At 44.6% G+C, this 19,090-nt stretch overlaps 1 protein-coding gene across 3 annotated transcripts in view; it reads right to left on the reverse strand.

The window, feature by feature from the left end:
* The window catches only part of LOC140731957 (DENN domain-containing protein 2C-like), a 181,432-nt gene that overhangs the window by 116,383 nt on the left and 45,959 nt on the right, over positions 1-19,090 (reverse strand). For 2 of the 3 annotated variants that reach the window (XM_073053968.1, XM_073053966.1), the window contains exons 2-3: positions 5,820-5,912; positions 2,187-3,287 (exon numbers count right to left, since the gene is read on the reverse strand). In XM_073053968.1, coding sequence (XP_072910069.1) covers positions 2,187-3,287; positions 5,820-5,881 — 1,163 coding nt within the window. In that variant the 5' untranslated portion in view covers positions 5,882-5,912. Of the gene's footprint in view, positions 1-2,186; positions 3,288-5,819; positions 5,913-17,374; positions 17,415-19,090 lie in introns of those variants that run through there. The other variant, XM_073053969.1, reaches the window with a different exon arrangement.

Genomic DNA, 19,090 nt, shown 5'->3' on the forward strand with positions numbered 1-19,090 from the left:
TTTAATCTATACCGGGGTAAATGCAAGCAGACTTTTCCCACTGAGTACAACTTGAGCTCATGGATTAAGAGTGAAAGGTGAAATATTTTAAGTGGGGCATGAGGGAGAACTTCTTCACTCAGAGGGTGGTGGAAGTGTGGAACGAGCTGCCAGTGCAAGTGCTGGAGCAGGGTTGACTTCAACATTGAAGAGAAATTTGGATGGGTAGATGGATGGGAGGGGAATGGCGGACTATGGTTTGAGCAGATTAATGGTTCGGCACAGATTGGATCGCCTCACGGGCCTGGTTCTGTATTGTGACTCTCTGCATCTAGTGAATAGACACGAACGCTACTCAATTATGTGGAGTAAACACAGACAAGTGGGCTATTAATTGACAATTCTAGGAGCTGGCAGAACAGAGATTCATAATTTTGAATCTTCCTGTTTGCTCATCGCTGTCTGTCCCAGCCAAGCTTAGCAAAACAGTGACTCACGGAGACATGGTCTGTCTCCTTGGCACGAGAAACCATTAGATCACATAACCAGAATGGAAGCAGAATACGAGGATTTCACCCATGCTGATCCACTGGAACTGCTAACCAATCTAGGTTTCCGCATACACCAGGACCTTGCAACATGGCATAATGAAAAGAAATCACCAGCTAGATTCATGTGGGAATCTTAATGCAATGAAGCCTCCCGAGCATCTTAAAAAGGCCAGTTTTCAGGGAAAATACAACACCAACCTTTATGCATTTGGTCATTTGCTCGAGACACTACATGGTCACTGAGATGAAGAGCCATCTCATGAAAGGGTAAGAGGGAGAGGGATTTAGGAACAAATGTTCAGGTGGCTGAAGGCAGGTCTCCAGAGGTGAGCAAAGATGGGGACCATGCACACAAGGCCACGACTAGAATGCAAAGACTCTGGGGCTGGAGAGTCGTAGAGTTGGAGTGATTGGGAGGGGAGAACCTACCTGAAAAAAACATGACAGCTGGAACACAGGACCCCCTAGGATATTGGAAACAAGAGTTTCTGCCATTGCTGGGAATCTTGAACAACACACACACAAAATGCTGGAAGAACTCAGCAAGTCAGGCAGCAACTATGGAGGGGAACAAAGAGTAGATGTTTTGGGCTGAGTCCCTTCTTCAGGACTGGAAAGGAAGGGGGCAGAGGTCAGAATAAGAAAGTGGAGGGGTGTGAAAGAAGTACAAGCTGGCAGGAGCTGGGTCAAACCAGTTGGCAGGGATCAGGGTAGATGGGGAGGGGGAATGAAGCAAGAAGCTGGGAAGTGTTAGGTAGAGGAGGAAACCTAATAGGCAAAGAGGAACCCCAACAGGAGAGGATGGAGGGCCATGGAAGAACGTGGAGGTGAGGCACCAAAGGGATGTGATGGGCAGGGAAGGAGAACCAAAATGAGGAATGAAAAAAGGGAGAAGGGAGAGGGTAGCAATTACCGGAGGTCAGACAAGTTGATGTCCATGCCATCAGTCCGGAGGTTACCTAGACGGAATATGAGGTGTTGCTTTGCCAAACTGGGCGTGGCTCATCGTAGCGGTAGAGGATGCCATGGACTGAATGGGAACGAGAAATCAAACTGAAATGGGTATCCACCCGGAAATCCCGCCCGTCGTAGTGGACGGAGTGGAAGTGTTTGACAAAGCAGTCCCCCAATCTACCTCGGGTCTCACTCATAGAGAGTAGAGGATTTCTTGGAGACTGCACCAAGAGCACCAGATAGAGCAGCTGCTGGGACATCCTGCCTTTTGCAGTGGATGGAGCCACTGGGATATCCGGTGCTTTGCGGCAGCCGGATTGTATTGGGGAACAAGGGAGTGGAGAACAGGGTAGCCAAAGTCCTTTGTGGAACACTGATCTTTGCTTTAATAGCAACAGAATGAAATGGGGACAGAAATATCTTGACACTCAAAATCTGGTGATTACCATTAAAACGTACGCCGCATGTAGGTCGAATATGCAATTAGCAACAATCAAATATAACAAGTGAACAGAACCGACTAAAATGACAGACCAGTGTCGTCAGCTTTCTCATTATCCAGCCATGTTATCACCTGGAACTTTAGCAAAGATCACATCATCTTTGCCTGGCTGATGGCTTTCACTGATCTGCAACAATCTGCATCTGAAAACGGTATTCTCCAGAAGTAACAGGCTCAGGAAGGAGTGGCGGTCAGCCTACCTTTTTGCCTTTATTAGTTGTGATTTGGTCCCAGGTGTCCTTGCTGAAGGAGGTGGGTGCGTTGGCAGTGGGGGTGCATTTCCTTTTGGGGACATCCCCTTCACTTGAGAGGCAGAGACACCAGAATTTTTATCTACAGCATACTTAAAGGTCCGACGAGGTTTGGGAACGGGATTAATCCCACGCGATTCTGCTGTTTCCTCAGAATCTGCGCTGTACACATTCTCTGCATTCCTATTGCCAGTCTCGCTGACCTTAAAATTTGACAAATCCAAGTCTTTTTCAGTTGAACTAGAACTTTCTCGCTTCCTTTTCAGCTCTGAAGCAGATATCGCATTTTGATCCTGCGGAATGTCTTGAATCTTCTTCCAAAATTTCTGCGATGTATAAAAGTTTCCTGGAGGTAGCATCTTTGCAGAGTCTGGAGTCTTCTTGGCCAAGTTCTCCAGTTTCTTTGTTTGAGGAAAGACAGAGGACAACACTCTTGTATTTGGTTCTCCCCCATTTTTGTCAACAGTACTTTTTACCTTTTGGTCACTTGCATTCCATCCTTCCCTGAAATCCAGGCCCAGGCTTTTTGCTTTCACTAGGCCCCGCTTATTGTTGTCCACCAGACTCTCAGTTTTTGCATCTGAAGGAAACGAACACTCACGCTCTGGCGGAAAAGCACCATCCGTTTGCTTGTCTGGGCTGGGGACAACATTGGATTTCCCCTCCCACTGCAAAATTTTTTGTTTAATATTCATGCCATGGTGCCGGGAAGTAACGCGCTCGCCAAGATTTGGGGCACTATCCGATGAGTGCATTTTCTTTAGTAAACTCTTCACCGCTTGTCCATTTTGAATGGCACCCCCCCTCCCCGATGCTTTGTGTCTGGGCAGCTGGGGGTCATTTGGCCCCGTTCTGCTTGAACCAATGTTTTCTGCGAGCACTGGCTTTCCCGATAGAGGAGGCTGTGGTTCTAACTTGGGAACCCCAGAGGGTTTAGCCTTCTCCAGATTCTTGGTCAGAGGCCAGTTGTATTTCCAGAGAATCTTGCTGGTTGTAGTACAAGACCTCTGGCTCAGGGAGTCTTCGATTTTTTTCACTATGTTCTTGACACTGCCAAAACAAAAACATATGACTGTATTAAAACCTGATTAGTCACCCTGTTGACTAAGAGGCATAATAGCAAGAGGGAAGAATTGGCAGCTCAGTGTCAAAAGGGACTACTACTTGGCAGGGGAAAGGGAAAACGAAGCCAAGGAATAAGAATTGATCACATGACAATCAGCAGCATCTGAGTTGGCAGATCTGCTGGACGACATCCAGCTCATGTGCAAAGCAGAAAGGGAGAAAACTACAGAGTTACCGGAACAGAGGTGACCGAGTGTTTAAAAAAATCACAGGAAACTGGCAAAACATTGAAACACAAAGTTTTTGAAGTAGATGGGGAGGTAGGTAGCAGAAAAAAAAAACATTTACAATCATTTCTGAAGTCCATTCAGTTTTCCATTTTGTATTTTTTCTCAGATAGATGAAACTTCCCTCACTATACGCTTCACAGCAAATCTACATTGTTTTCCTCAGTGAGGCCATAACACTAACGGATAGGTAGCAGGAATTAACATTTAGACCTTGGGAAAGGAATGGCACAGAAGTGGGGAGGGGTTCGGATGCTGCGTGCTGGAAGGCAGTAAAGCAACAGTGGAAACCCCTAAATTGTACATCACTATTGTCTCACACACACAGTGAACAAACACGGTTTTGCATGCCATCCATACAAGATAGTTTCATTACATCAGTGCATGGAGGGAAAAAGCAGTAACACGGCGTCATTAATCAAGTGTTTCAGCTACCGGGGAAGTGCAGTGCAGGCAGACAATGAGATACAAGGCCACAAAGAGGTAGATCGTGAGGTCACAGGTCCACCTCATCACTCAAGAGCCTTATCTCAGCAGGATATATGTCGTCTTTGGGCCTGGTGGGCTGTGTTTTCAGGATTTTGTATCCTCAGCCCTTTGGGCGGGGGGCAGGGGGTGGGAGAAGGGGAAAGAGGAGAGACTGGTCAATGTGGGGTCTTTGATAATGTTGCCTGCTTTATCAGGGTACTGAGAAATTCAGACAGAGTTCAGGGCGGGGAGGCTGGTTTCTGTGCGATGCTGAACTGTGCCCGTTACTCCCTGGTCTCAGTTGCCATACTCAGCCATCGTACATCCAGATAGGATGCTTTCTGTAAAAATTGGTGAGGGTCGACAAGGACACCCCACGCTGTGTAGCCACATCGGGAGCGAAGGGCTATATCACGTCGAGCACCCAGCGGGCAGGTGGAGTGATGCCCACCCATCAACTCTCCCCTGCCACCTCAAATCCGTGCATGTGGCAGTAGTATTGGAGCTGCCACTCCCTTAACTACCTTACCCTCTGGGGAGGTAGGGAACTACAGAATGAGATTTGTTTCCCCTCTTCGTCCCCTCCTGGAAACATCACCTTGTGCTGATATGATTTTCAGTCACCAGAGCCCCCAGGATGGGGGGTGGGATGGGGTGATAAGTGGAGGTGTAGTGATGATACAGGACCACGTGTTCCACAGCCCAAAGCATCCTCACTCGCTCTTCACTCACTTACCATCCTCAGCAGCTCCTCGTGCACCTCTGGGCCTACAGAGTGCATCGTAAGCACTTCTGGTCGATGCTGTGATTAACTCCAACAGAAAACCCAAAGCAACAGGAAAAATGTAAATTGGCCCTTCCTCAGCTTTAAGTACTGTGGCTCACTCTAGGGAAGAGTGTTAGAATGAGCTCAGCAGGTTTCACAGAAGGTAGCTGCCACTGCTTGAAGGGGGACAGGGTGGCAATGAGGGGATTGTTGAGGGTGGTTTGGGAGGAGGAGAAAGGAGGGGCAAGGGACATGTTTACCCTGTGATTGGTGGGTAAATTGTCAAGAGATCCAAAGACCCAAGCTCAGATTAAACTACAACAGCTCAGATTATTCCATAATTTGCTTACAATACACTGTAGGAAACCATTCCATCCATCAGCTCAATTCCCTGCTCACTTCCTGTAGCCTATTATGCCCCTCACACCCATCAGCATTCCCCAATTCTCCTATCATCTGCCCTCACTAGGGGCACTTTAGAGCAGCCAACCCACCTTCTGAGCCGCAGGTCTTTGGAACACGTGAGGAAACTGGAACGCCCCGTGGAAACCTGCGTGATCACACGGGGAACACGCGAACTCCAGACAGTCACACCAAAGCTTACAACTGAACCTAGGCCGAGGAGGCAGCAATACTATTTGCTACACCAAAAGATAATAAATTGAGGGAAGGATGCTGTGGGTCGAGTGGCTTCTGTGGAGGAAGGAGGGGTGTTGACAGTTTGGATGGAGACACTGCAACAGGACTACCCACAGCACCACTGTGCTTGCTGAAATTCAGGATTAGGAGGCTGAAATGTCAGCAGCTGACACACCACTGACTCCCCACCAGAGGGGAATTCCGTCCCATTACTCCCGCTGACCCACTAAGGTGATCGACATACCTCCCACCCCAGTCCTGGGTGAATGAGGGCTAGTCAAAAAAAACGCTGCCCATGTATTGTGACAAATCCAATTACGAGACTGACAGAAAGCGCAATGCCCCAGATGCACTGACCTGCCGGAAGCCAGGGGATTGAGGGGGTCCTTGGAAGCCGTCCCAAGCTTGCTCCTACTCATCACTCCATCTCCAGAGAACTCCCACGGTCACCTGGAAGGGAAGGACACAAAGTGCTGTTTACGTCAGCCAAGAATAAAACACCAAGCAGAGGTAATCTTGGCAAGCAGTGGTAACAGGGTGGCCAGATTCTTGTGAGGAGCTGCCGCCAGTTACATACAAAAGTGGCAACTTGTACCTCTTCAGCAAATGAAAGCCCATGCCTGTGGGCATTATCCACGAATGTAGAACAGAATGCTGGAGGGATTCAGCGGGTCAGACGGCATCAGGGGCCACAGAAGGTGTGATGCCAACAGCTTGGGTTAACACCCTTCACCTGCAACATGTTCGCAACACAAAAAAACTTCCACTTTCCATACTCACCCCCTCCCACAGGTGCTGCCTGACCCACTGAGTTTTAGGGCCAAACTCCAGTGCCTGCCTTTTTCTTCTGTCAACGTTCAAAAACAGGCTGATAACAGGCAGTGGATTCACGACGTGCTGGAGGAACTCAGCAGGTCAAGCAGGGAACCGAACAGCAAATCCATATCTACAGACCGTGCTCCATGGAGTGGAGCATCCACTGGGGAGGGTAAGAAAGCAGAAAGCAGGATGACTGTGACCACACCCCTAGCATCCAGTTACACAGGTCCTGTCGAAACACACACTTCCTTCAACTGATAAAAATCTCAATGAGGAATCGCACCAGGAACATCATGAACTGGTTCAGCAGCAGGGTGCCACGGGCGAGGCTGGGAACACAGGCGTCAGAGTGCAAGTGCAGGAGGGGAGGGTGAGAACAGGACACAAGATCATGAACCTATGTTGAACTCCGAGGGTAACAAGTCTTCTTGTGGGGGTGTTGAATTTTGTTAGGGCAGGAATTTGCCTTCCCTGGATTTTGCAGCAATGCCTGAGAGTCTCATAATATCATGAACCATGCAGGTAGACCATTCGGGCCCCTATGTCCATGCTGACCAGTGGGCACAGATTCATACTAATCCCATCTTCCAGCACTTGACCCACTGCCATCTATGCCCCGACAATTCAGGTGTTCATCTTGAAACTGGCAGTGACTCCTCTTCCACCACTCTCTCTGGCAGTGGTACTCACCTCAGCACATCACCCTCTGGGTGAAGCAGTCCCTTCTAAATCCCCTGTAAAGCTCTTACCACTCCTCTAGTCATCCTCTCCAGCATCGCAGGTCCAGATGTGAGGAGGGACACCTTCTCCAAGGGGAAATGGCACAACACCCGGACCCAGAATGACAGCAGCCACAGCCTGGAGGGCCAAACCTGGTCTGCACAATGCTGACTGCAGTCAGATTGCGCGAGTTACCCAGGGGAACAAAGGCTCACTAATGCAGACGGATAAGCCCTCACTGGAAGAACAAGCCTGCGGTTCCAAGCACCCCTGTTCATTCAGAGAGTTTTATACAGGCAAAGAGCAGTCTTATGCTAATCACCTGCAATCATTTTTTTTATATAAATAATCTCCAGAACTCACTAGTCTCCCCCCAAAAACCAACAAGGTAGAATCCAGCTTGGTGGTGCTAGCCCTGACATAACTCAACAGGACACCACAACCAAACAGTGATTCCATTGTAAGAGAATGTGCCAGTTGGGTGGACACAGATAACTGAGATATCCCTAAAGCTGACCTCTTACACTGACCACAACTTAACATCCAGATTTAAGTTGTTCCATGTACCTGCATGCCTGTGAAGTGGATGCAAGTAGTTCCATTGTATCTGTGCCTCAGCAAGGCCCAGCGTGCAGGGTCCCACCATCGGCAAATCTGTAGTTCGGGTCCTCGTTCGTTACCATCAGTGAGCCCTGGATCGATACTGAAGACCAAAGCTTGAAGGTTGATCAGAGGTACTGATCGGAGCCTGGAGATCGATCAGAAGTCCAGGTGTCGATGCCCAATGGCCAGAATTCCCGGTCTGCTAGGGAAGTCGAAGGCCTAATGTCTGCAAATCCACCAGTCTGCTGGAGGCCAAATACAGTCCGCTCTGGGGTTAGGGGACTGTGTATGTGCATGTGTGGGAGGGAGGAATGGGAACGGGAATTGTTTTGCTGTTATTTGTTGTGTTCTGTAGAAAACAATCATAGTCATGGAAAGACCATGATCACCCATATTAAACAACACGGCACGGCACAAAACGAACGTTGGTTCTTAATGCAAATGATACATTTCACTGTCTATTTTAATGTGCATGTATATATCTGAATCTGAACCAAATTAGAATTAGAATTGGTTTATTACTGTCACATGTACCAAGATAGAGTGGAAAGCTTATGCTGCGTGATGCTTCTACAGATTAGGTCATTACACAGTGCACTGAGATAGAACAAGGTAAAGCAACAGCCACAGAGGAAGTGCAGTGCAGGTGGATCATAACCAGATCCATTGTGAGGCCAAGAGTCCATCTTGCTGTATTAAGGAACTATTTGTTTTGTCTTAAAGTGGGTTAAAAGCTCCCCTTGGGTCTGGGCGCATGCTTTTGAGTTTATAAACTTGAATTTGACAGTACATCCATGCTGGCGGGATTGGGAGGCAGATGGAAATACAGGGAGGTGGAAAGGAAGATTGGTGCTTACTGCCAACACAAGTCCATCTCAAACTCTCAAAATTGGAGAAAGGGGGGCCTTTAAAATACAAGGGTAACAAATTTGCTAGCCAGGCTTTAAATGAGGACTTGAGGAGGTGACTGGATGGGGGTGGGACAGCTGCTCATCACGTTTCTGGGAACAATCCTAGCATTGCCTGCCTTTTCAGAATTGCTCATACAGAGTGATCCTTCCCACTGACAACAGTAGGTCAACAGACATTACACCAGTGCCAATTTTACAAGTTGTCTTTTTTTTTTGATTAAAAAGAAAGCATGAAGACTAGCATCGAGCTAAGTACTGTGATTTCCAACCATTTTAGTGGAAGTGCAAGTGGTGTCGACAGAAATTGGGGAGGAAATCATCCGAAAAACACGTAGCAAGGTTGAAAGAGACTCAAATACCAGCTGAATAATCCATTCCTCTCTGGTAAAGTTCCATGCAATTCCACATTTTGCCACAGCACCTTTGCCAAAATGAGGACAACTATTGCACAAATATTTGATTACTCAAGAACTACTCGGAATGCAAAAATGCCCACTTCCTTTGAAACCAAACCACCTTCTCTGCCTGCTTACTTGTGTCGAGTGAAATGCACGAGCTCAAAGTTTGAATGCTCCAATGACTCATGATCGTAGGCCTTAAAGCAAACATGCACAACAGTGCCTGCTCTGTCCTAACCTTGACCCAGCACTGCTAAATAAATGCTGGAAATATACAGCAGATAAGGCAAGTGTCCAAGAACAGGGTGAGCTGCCTTAATGACTATGGTCCAGTAGCACTCACATCTACGGTGATCAAGTGCTTTGAGAAGTAGGTCATGGCTAGAGTCAACTCCTGTTTCAAGGAAGGACCTGGACCCAATTTGCCTATCACCACAATATGTCTACAGCTGATGTGATCTCATTGGCTCTTCACACAGCTTGAATCACCTGGACACAATATTAACAAATACACCAGGCTGCTGTTCATTGACTACAGCTCAGTGTTCAACACAATCATTCCTACAGATCTGATCAAAAACCTCCAGAACCTGGGCCTCTTGTACCTCCCTCTGCAACTGGATCCTCCACTTCCTCACCAGAAGACCACAGCCTGTGCAGACTGGAAATAACATCTCCACCTTGTTGATAATCAACACTGGCGCACCTCAAGGATGTGTGCTTAGCCCATGGCTCTACTCTCTCTACACCCATGTCTGTATGGCTAGGCACAGCTCAAATACCTACAAATCTTCTATAAATTTTCTAGTAACAACAACTATTGTTAACAAATTTCAGATAGTGACGAGAGGGTGTACAAGAGTGAGATAGTTGATATCAGCTAGTCGAGTGGAGTCGTAGCAACAACCTGCACTCAATGTCAGTAAGACCAAATAAATGATGGTGGAGTTCAGAAAGGGTAAAGACGATGGAACACACCAGTCCTTCAGAGGGATCAGAAGTGGAGAGAGTGAGCAATTTCAAGTTCCTAGATGTCAACATCTTTGGGGACCTATCCTGGGCATAACATATTGATGCAGTTACAAAGAAGGCAAGATAGCAACTAGCCTCCCCGGTATCCAGGACATCCAGATGTGATGCCTGAAAAAGACGTCGTTCGTCATTAACGACCCCCATCGCCTCATTGCTACCGTCAGGGAGGTAGCACAGGAGTCTGAGGTCACATATTCTTCTTCCCCTCTACCAATTGAATCTATGAACACAACCTCACTATTTAAAAAATTATGTATACTGTATACTGACTCTTAATGTAATTTACAGTTGATTATGTATGCACGGTACTGCTGCCACACAGCAACACATTTCATGCTGGTCATTCTGATCCATGGAGGAAGAAATTATCAGTGCTTTGCACCGATGGCTTTTCATCTCGACAGTTCAATGCCAAACAAATCAGCAGCTAAAACCAATATGCTGGCTACAGAATGCTGGGGATTAATTGAAGACGTTCTGACAAAATGTCTACATTTACCATCAACATAGAACGGAGAATCGAAAGATCGTATCTGCCTTTCCAGCATTGCCTTCAGTATGATTAAAATCAAGTGGTGACTGGATTTACAAAGGGCAGCACCACCACAGGCAATCAGAATAGAGCCCGTTTTGATTTGGCATTTCCATGGCGACAACTTCAGGAAATCACATGACTGCAATCCAGCAAAACAACTGGAAAAACAGAGCAGATCTAATCTTCAGGTGTCACCTTTTATGGGGCTGAGTGTACTTGGCGTGCTGACTCACTGGGCCCTACCCTTCTCTCTAAAATCAAGTTACTGAGTTTCCAGAGAAACTTTAACAACACAGTATTTCAAAAGTAGCACACCTCATCTATCTGATCAGAGCACAGCTGATCTGTTTTTGATTTTCACTGCACACCACGGCCCTGCCCTTCCTGAAGAAATAACCCCTCAGCTTTAAATTTCCCTAACTCCATCCAGCTGCAAAAGGACGAAGGGCTAGCAACGGCATTCTGTTAAAAACCAAGTGCTCCAGAAGCACCTACAGATGCTCCAAAGACCTCTTCTCTAGGAGAGGAAGGATCTTCGCCTGGGAGTGGAAGACTGGCCCAGAACAGAGGGCGCTGGCATGCTGCTATGACAGGCTCAGGTAAACTTACTCTCCAAATCCACTCACTCCTTGTTTCACCAATGGACAGTTACGAGATTTCACTGAACACTGTGTGAAGAAGTGCTTCCTATACTAGCCAACAGTTTCTCAAAAGCCATGTCTCCTTGTTCTAGACTCCTTTAGGAGGTAAACAGTCACTATTTCACCTTTTAAAATCATTGTAACCATCTCAATTAGATGAATCATTGCTTGAACATCAATAATCAAGGAGCTCTCATGCAATCTACTCCCAGTTTAACCCTCTTAGCCCAAAGTAGCAATTAAGATTGTTAAGTGACATCAGAGCCAATACTATTCCTCATCTCATCCCTGCACCAATGGTTTTCCACAGAAGGTCACCATACTGGCACCAGAGTGGGAGCATTGACCAAGGTGGCCCCAATTCCTTTAAGTGCAATTAAACCAAACTCAGAACATTTGTTGATGCCCCAGCAGATTCAGACTAAAGTAATACTGGATCTGCACAAATGAGCATTAAGCCTCAACCCTCACCTTATTTATTATCCAGTTGCATGTTGAAACCCTTCAAACGTTCCTCATTCCACTAACTCAGTTTATAAAATTAGAGTTCTTATTTTTACCCCATGACCTTTTCCAATTTGCAAACCAGTGTTCAAATTCTTGCAGAAAAGATACAAATTCTGACTAATAACTAACACCTTCATCACACCCGCTTCCTAGAGAATAAAGACCCTGGTTGATTATTTTTCATAATAGTGACAATGGGAAGTATTTCTATTTGGTTAATCTGTGACTGTTTGGTAAACAACAACTGGCAAGTACATAAATATAGCACAATATTTTAATCACAGAGGTGTTAAAAGACTGAGCCAAAGATTGGTGAGAAGTTCTTTTGTTCTGGGCCATTCAGAGCAACAATCCAGTAGCAGTTCAAAGCATTGGGATAAGATGCAAATACAAAGTATGGTGCATACTGAATATCTGAAATGGAAAGGATAAAGCCATGGGGGAAACACTCAGGTGAGGTAGCATCTAGGTGGGTGGGAAGGATAGAGGGAGCAAAAGAGTGATTACAATTTATTATTTTTCAGATCACTACAATTATTAAAGGGGCAACACACTTCAATATTACTAGCCAGAGCAAGATTAAGTAGTTAATAACACACCATTTTACTCAAATTAAAGATTACAGATCCACATGAAGGCAGTTGCATTTTCCTATTTATCTGAAAAGGCGCAGATGGGCGGTGTATCTGGTGCAGCAAGCGGTTATGTTTTGTAACTCCAATCATAAAAACTAACTGACAGAAGATCACAGAGCCAGGGATAACGTGTCTTGGTTTAGTTTTTACTTTAGCAAGGTGTGCAATCAGACGTGGTGTGTGATGAAATATCATTCATTACTTTTACATATAACCCATGAGTTATGTAAACAAGGAATACTTAATCAAACTATACATTTACAATATTACTGAAATATTGAATACACTACACTCCTCAGCTATAAACTCCAATATAGAATGCACATCAATTTACACAGTATATATTATATACTGTATACTAGATAAGACTACTATATAGACATCCACAGCAGAGTAAATTTTAAATTGTCCTACATATTTAATTGCTGTGGAGGATTTCTGGCGTCTGACTCTTTTGGGATAACATCTTTCCTGACCCGGGGGGGTCACTGCTCTGCAAGAGAGACTCGGTTCTGTGAAACAATTGCCTTTCTTTTTGCTAGTTATAGGAGTTGACTCTGGGCCTGCAGGAGCGGCTCTGAAAGCTCTGGACACCCAAGTATCCAACTTTGATCACCTCTCTAGTGCCTCACCAGGACGGCTTGTCCAGGAGTGAAACATCAGAGATCCTTGTTTGAGGAGCCATCAATTTATCCTGCATAGTCCTTCTGAGATTGGGTTTAAGGAGATCCTAATGGGAACACAAAGGTTGACCCAGGAACGGCATAGCTGGTGAGATGTTGGTTGTGGAGGGTGCTGGATCGCAATATGCAAGGAGGAAAGTCTCAGTGTAGTGTGATCTGCTGACTGTGCTCGCAGTGCGATCTTTACACTCTGAACAAACATTTCTGCCAAGCCACTTGTAGCTGGGTGGTACAGTGCAGATGTAATATGTCTTATTCCATTCATTTTCAGGAACGTCTGAAACTGTTCCACAACAAACAAACAACACTGACACTGACTAAGTGTTCTGGAACCCCGGTCCTTAAGAAGTGGCTTCTCAACACATCCACAGTGTGCGAGGCTGGAGTGGAGCTATTGGGAGCACTTCTGGCCACACTGTAACTACATCCACTACTACTGAGAAATTTGAGCCCGTGAATGGTCCAGCAAAGTCCACATGAATCTTCCGCTAGGACAATGCAGGCCATTTCCAGGGATGGAGAGGTATTGCTCTTGGAATTTTCTGGATGTGTTGACATCCTGAATGGTGCATGGCAAGCTGTTCAATCTGATCTATCCCAGGCCATCAGACAAAGCTTTGAGCCAGTGCTTTCATTTTGACCATGCCTAGATGATTGGCATTTAGTTCCTCCAACACTTAAGCTATCAGCTTGGATGATACAATAACTCTCAATCCCGCACAAGGGCTTGGGCAAGTTCATCCAGAAGCTAGCTAAATGGGGAAACTGGGATTTCTGCTGCACATTCCAGCCATTTTGGGTGGTAATGTAGACCTAATACAGTGTGGGGTCTTTTCTGGTTTCCCCTTGAATTATCTCTGCTATAATAGGGAGACTTTCAATTTTCATTAGGAAGAGTACTTCGAGAAGTGCCCTCTTTTGACAATGCTTCATACATTTCCTTTTCCAAGGGTAAATGGAACAATCCATCAGCATTTCCAGGATTAGTTGCTCTCTTGAATTCAATCTGGTAATTGTGTTCCCCAAATAAAAGAGCCCATCTCTGTATTTGTGTGGCTGCTGTTGGTGGAACACCCTTCTGTGGATTAAAAATGGACGTTAGTGGTTGACGATCAGTAATGAGGGTGAACTCTCTCCCATACAAATGCTGGTTGAAATGTTTTACACCCCAAACCAAACTCAAGGCATCACTGTCAACCTATGTGTAATTTTTCTCTGCAGTGGTTAGGGAACATGATGAAAAGTCTATGGGACGTTCACTTCCATCACTCATAACATGTGACATGACTACACCACTACCATGAGGTGAGATGTCACAGGCAAGTTTCACTGGATGATGTGGATCACAATTAGTGAATACAGTGTCTGACATCACCACTTCCTTTACCTTTTGGACAGCCACCTCACACTGCTTTGTCTGTTGCCATTTCTTCCTGATCTGTAGTAATGAGATCAGGGGTGGAGCACAATAGCCAGGTTTGGCAGGAACTGTTAAAGTAACTGACACATCCTAAAAAAAGGACCACAACTGCAACACGTCCTTTGGCCGTGGGGTATCCAGCACTGCTTGTATTTTCTCGCACATTTGTGTAATACTTGTACGTCAATGGTGTGACCACACTAAGTGATGCTTAGCTTAAAGAACATGCTCTGAGCCCATAACCTTCCAATATTCTTCACACAGTCTTGAGATTTATGAGTGGTTATGGTGAACCCTTTGGATTCTTCTCCCATTTCCATCTGTAGGTAGGCCTCAGCTAATTCCACTTTGCTGAAGTGTTTTCCTCCAGAAAGGTTTGCAAAGATACCCTCTATCCTGGGCAGAGGGTATTGATCTACTTTTAGTACTGGGTTGATGGTGACCTTACAATCACCACAGATCCTGACAGACCCATCCTTCTTGGCTACTGAGACCACTGGCATTGTCTATTGCCTCTAGCCTCCATGTGATCACGCTCACTGGCTACTTTATCACTGATGGTATTAGGAACCGGATGGCTTTGTAAAACTTGCTTGTAGCACCTTCCTTTAATACTATTTTACCTTTGATATATTTGACCTTCCCAATGCCATCCATGATCACTGCTGTGGCGTCATACAATATCTTTCTTAATTTGCTTTCAATTAACACTGTTGCAGGGATGAGGCATTCAAATGGTGGATGGATCTCCAGTCAGGTTGTAGTTGTCTCAGCCAATGACAACCCTGCAATACTGATCCTCCCCTTTTTACCACAATGTGGTGCGTTGGTTGTTGTATTTCACTGTTACGAATGTCATCCTCACAGGCGTTATCTTTTCCCCAGTATAAGATCTTAGGTAGATATCTACAGGCTTCAAGTTCAGTATCTTTGAAATGTCATTTAAATTTAGGTTGTGGAATGATTGAAACAGCTGAGCCAGTGTCCAATTCCACTTTAGTTCATTTGCAATTCTCTTCTGGTACAAGCCATATTGCTTGTCTGGTCCTGAAGAAGGGTCTCAGCCCGAAACGTCGACTGTTTATTCATTTCCGTAGATACTGCCTGACCTGCTGAACTCCTGCAGCATTTTGTGTGTGTTGCTTGTCTATTGTTATTGTAAATCTCAAGGCTATCCAGTTGCATCACTATTAGATTTTTCATCAACATGCAGATTAGTGCTCTTTCTGAAACTGCAAATGGACTTTTTATCCTTTTCTCTTCCCTGTGCAGCCCAATTATTTTTGTCTACTGACATGCTCTTTGTCTGTGTCATACTCTGTTGCATTTTTGGCAAATTTCACCTTTAAGCCTTCATTGGTCTGGTGTAAACAAGAGAAACTCAGCAGAAGCTGGAAATCCAAAGCAACACACACAAAATGCTGGAGGAATTGCGTGGGCCAGGCAGCATCTATAGAAAAGAGTGAACAGTCAATATTTTGGGCCGAGACCTTCATCAGGACCTAGGATATCAGGTCATCAGTTCTGGTGCATGTGAGCCCTGCCACAATGGTAACAATTTGTTCAGCCTAACAGGTTTCTGTTAAAGACTTTGCAATATTATTCATGCTCATTTTCATTCCTGACTGCAAATCAATTGCGTCTGTCTTATCTTTCTATTGATACAGCAATTTCAATTGCATCTTTTAGGAGCAGTTTTTGCTTTCTGAACTGACAATACTCAAATTCTTCAATTCAGCCACATAAGCTGAAATGTACTGCCCTTCCTTTTGGTTCCGCTTATGAAACCTAAAGTGTTCTGCAATCAACAATGATTTCGGTTCTAAGTGTTCCTCCATGAAAACTGTATGCTCCTCCATCGATTACACTCAGCAAAAATGGTACTTGTTTCTCTTCAGATGTTTCATTTATATTTCATTTGCTTCAAAATACTTTTCAAATTGTTCAGAATGCAACAGCCAGTTATCTTTTGTGCAAAGGAATGCATCTATCTTTCCAACATAGCCAGTGATTTCTCCTTTTATTTATTACTGTGCTTATTATTCTTATCACCCTGTATTCACTATTTGTGAACCCATAAATTTCCTCCAATTTCTGCCTTTTTAAAAAAAAACTCTTAACGTTTCACTGAGCTTCAACGGGTAGGTAGTTGTCTTGGGTTTATTTTAAAGCTTGCTTGTTGCCAATGTTAATGTTTTGTAACTCTAAAACTAATCAAAGGAAAAACACAGAACCTAGACAAAGACATAGGGATAATGAGTCTCCATTTAGATTTTACTTTAGCAAAGCATGCACTTATGACATATGCCATTCACATATTTCTACATATAACCTGTAATGAACTTTGTACCAAATTATATATTTGTGATATTTCTTAAATATTACTGAAATATTAAACACACAAGGCTTTACTTTATTTTTATATATTTGTCTTAGAATATTGGTATGACATTTCTGGTATAGTTTAACTTTAAAAATTATGTAGTGAGTATTGTGCCAAAGTTGATAAAATGTATTATTACTGAATAGCCACGCATGCATGACCAGAGGACAGTACAGTGTAGTGCGAATTCCATACACACATTATTGTGTAGTACTGATGTGCACAATGCACCACTATATAACCCAGGTCAGAATTGCTTACGATGTACTTTACCTCAATTTACACAATGTACGCGTTACTATACAATTTGTGCTGCTGAGTGTGGAAATACACTTGCCAAGTTACCATATGTAATAATGCATAGTGCACATTGCTGCACAGTCTAATATTGACCAATATGTATGATCATAACATTACATCCCTCACCAAGAGCATTAATCATCACACTATTGTTATGAACAAAATTACCAGTGTAAAGATTCAGCCCTTTTGTACAGTTTGTATCAGTGAAGATTTGGACTATGTCCAGCTGGTGCTCAGAGCTACCCAGACCCTGCGCTCAGACATGTTACCAATAACTTGTTGCAGCCCATGCACACGTTTTGATCTCTCACTTCACATTTACCTTGTGGAATCTTCTGCCACAATTGCAATTTTCTTCAGAGAGAGAATGGAAGCGGACTCTCAAAGCAAACCACACTGAGCGCCAACAGAGGCTAGGGCTGCTGACTGGCACATTAAATTTATCCCACACACATTCATCTGTAGTCCTGTAAAGGGACAGCTTCCCTCTGGAGTTACACACTGCTCACCAATCATAGCTCCTCATAGTACTAAATTATGGTCACAGCAGAACAAAGGAAGTTCAAGCATCAGCTCTGAACCTTAACCAACATGCTTTGTGACTTGGTCAAATGCTGAATTAATTGCCACTTCATGAATAGGGATGAGCACATCAAGGCATCCTAGTGCAACAACGCAATCCCAGTCAATTCAGCTGGTGCCAACATTCCTAACTCCACATTAGCCGTAGGGTGGCCACCGCCTCACTGCCTGCTGAAACTGGTACCAAATGTTTGGACAGAAAAGCTTTTGTCAACTGCTCTACACTACAGACAAGTAGCTGCAATGCATAAATGGTTCATTTTTGCTGACAGCTAAGAATATAGATGCAAGGAGAAACTGGAACCAGCTCAACTCCGGAGCGGATGAGTTTCCTGGATGGGAATCGGCCTTTCCAAATTCCATTTCCTCAGCTGTTTTCCCTGTCTGACCAGATGGACTCTACACATCACAATCTACCTTACTGTTCACCAGCAGGGCACTTTCTCTGCGGCAGTTACACTTTATTTTGAATTGTTGTTTGACCTTGTTCCACCTCAGTGCACTAGAACGATTTGATCTGTATGAACAGTATGCAAGACAAGTTTTTTTTGCTGGTACATGTGACAATAATAAACCAATACTTTCTAAGCCACTGGCTGTGATAGGTCAAATGTTTCTTAACTGCTGCTCTTGTATCTGCTTCTGCAACCAACTAGACATTCCCGACCCACCATTCTTTGTGAGAAAAATAAACTTGCCTTGGACATCTGCTTTACAGTTTCCCTCTCTCACCTTAAAGCAAAACTCTCTAGTCTAATCTGACATTTACACTATCTACTCTATCTAGGCCTCTCTGTTTTATAAACTTCTATCAAGTCGTCCATCAGCCTTGGGGATCCTAGTGCAGAGGATCCCAGCCTGCGGCCTATGGACCCCTCGGTTAATGGTATGGATCCATGGCATAAAAAAAGGTTGGGAACACCTGCTCTAGAGTAAAGAATACAAGTTTGTACAACTTCTTATAGCTCATACTCTCCAATCCAGACAACATCCTGGTGAACCTCTTCTGTACCCTCTGCAAAGCCTCCACCTCCTCCCCATCATGTGGTTACCAGAGCTGCACACAACACTCACAATCCAGCCTAAACACAGTTTCATACAACTGAAATATGACTTCCTGACTTTGTACTCACATTTTCTATGATTCCCATGTCGTACAAGATTTCAAAGTACAAAGTAAATCTGTTATCAAAGTGTGTATATGTCACTAAGTACCCTGAGATTAACTTACATATGACATTTATGGTAGACCAGGAAGAGCGCTTGCAAGAAGAAATTATCCTAACTCAGAATAACGAAGAAGCAAAAATGTTTTTCCAAAAGGTCGGCTTTTGTGGTATGTGGCTACACTGTCAAAGCTTCCTGGTCTTTGGAGAAGAACCAAACTGCTCTTCACTGCATTTCCATCCTCCTGCCTCATTGTAAGAGACTTCAATGCAGCGAACCAAACAACAGA

The sequence above is a fragment of the Hemitrygon akajei genome, chromosome 8, assembly GCF_048418815.1.
Source record: "Hemitrygon akajei chromosome 8, sHemAka1.3, whole genome shotgun sequence".
In the NCBI taxonomy this organism is placed as follows: Eukaryota; Metazoa; Chordata; class Chondrichthyes; order Myliobatiformes; family Dasyatidae; genus Hemitrygon; species Hemitrygon akajei.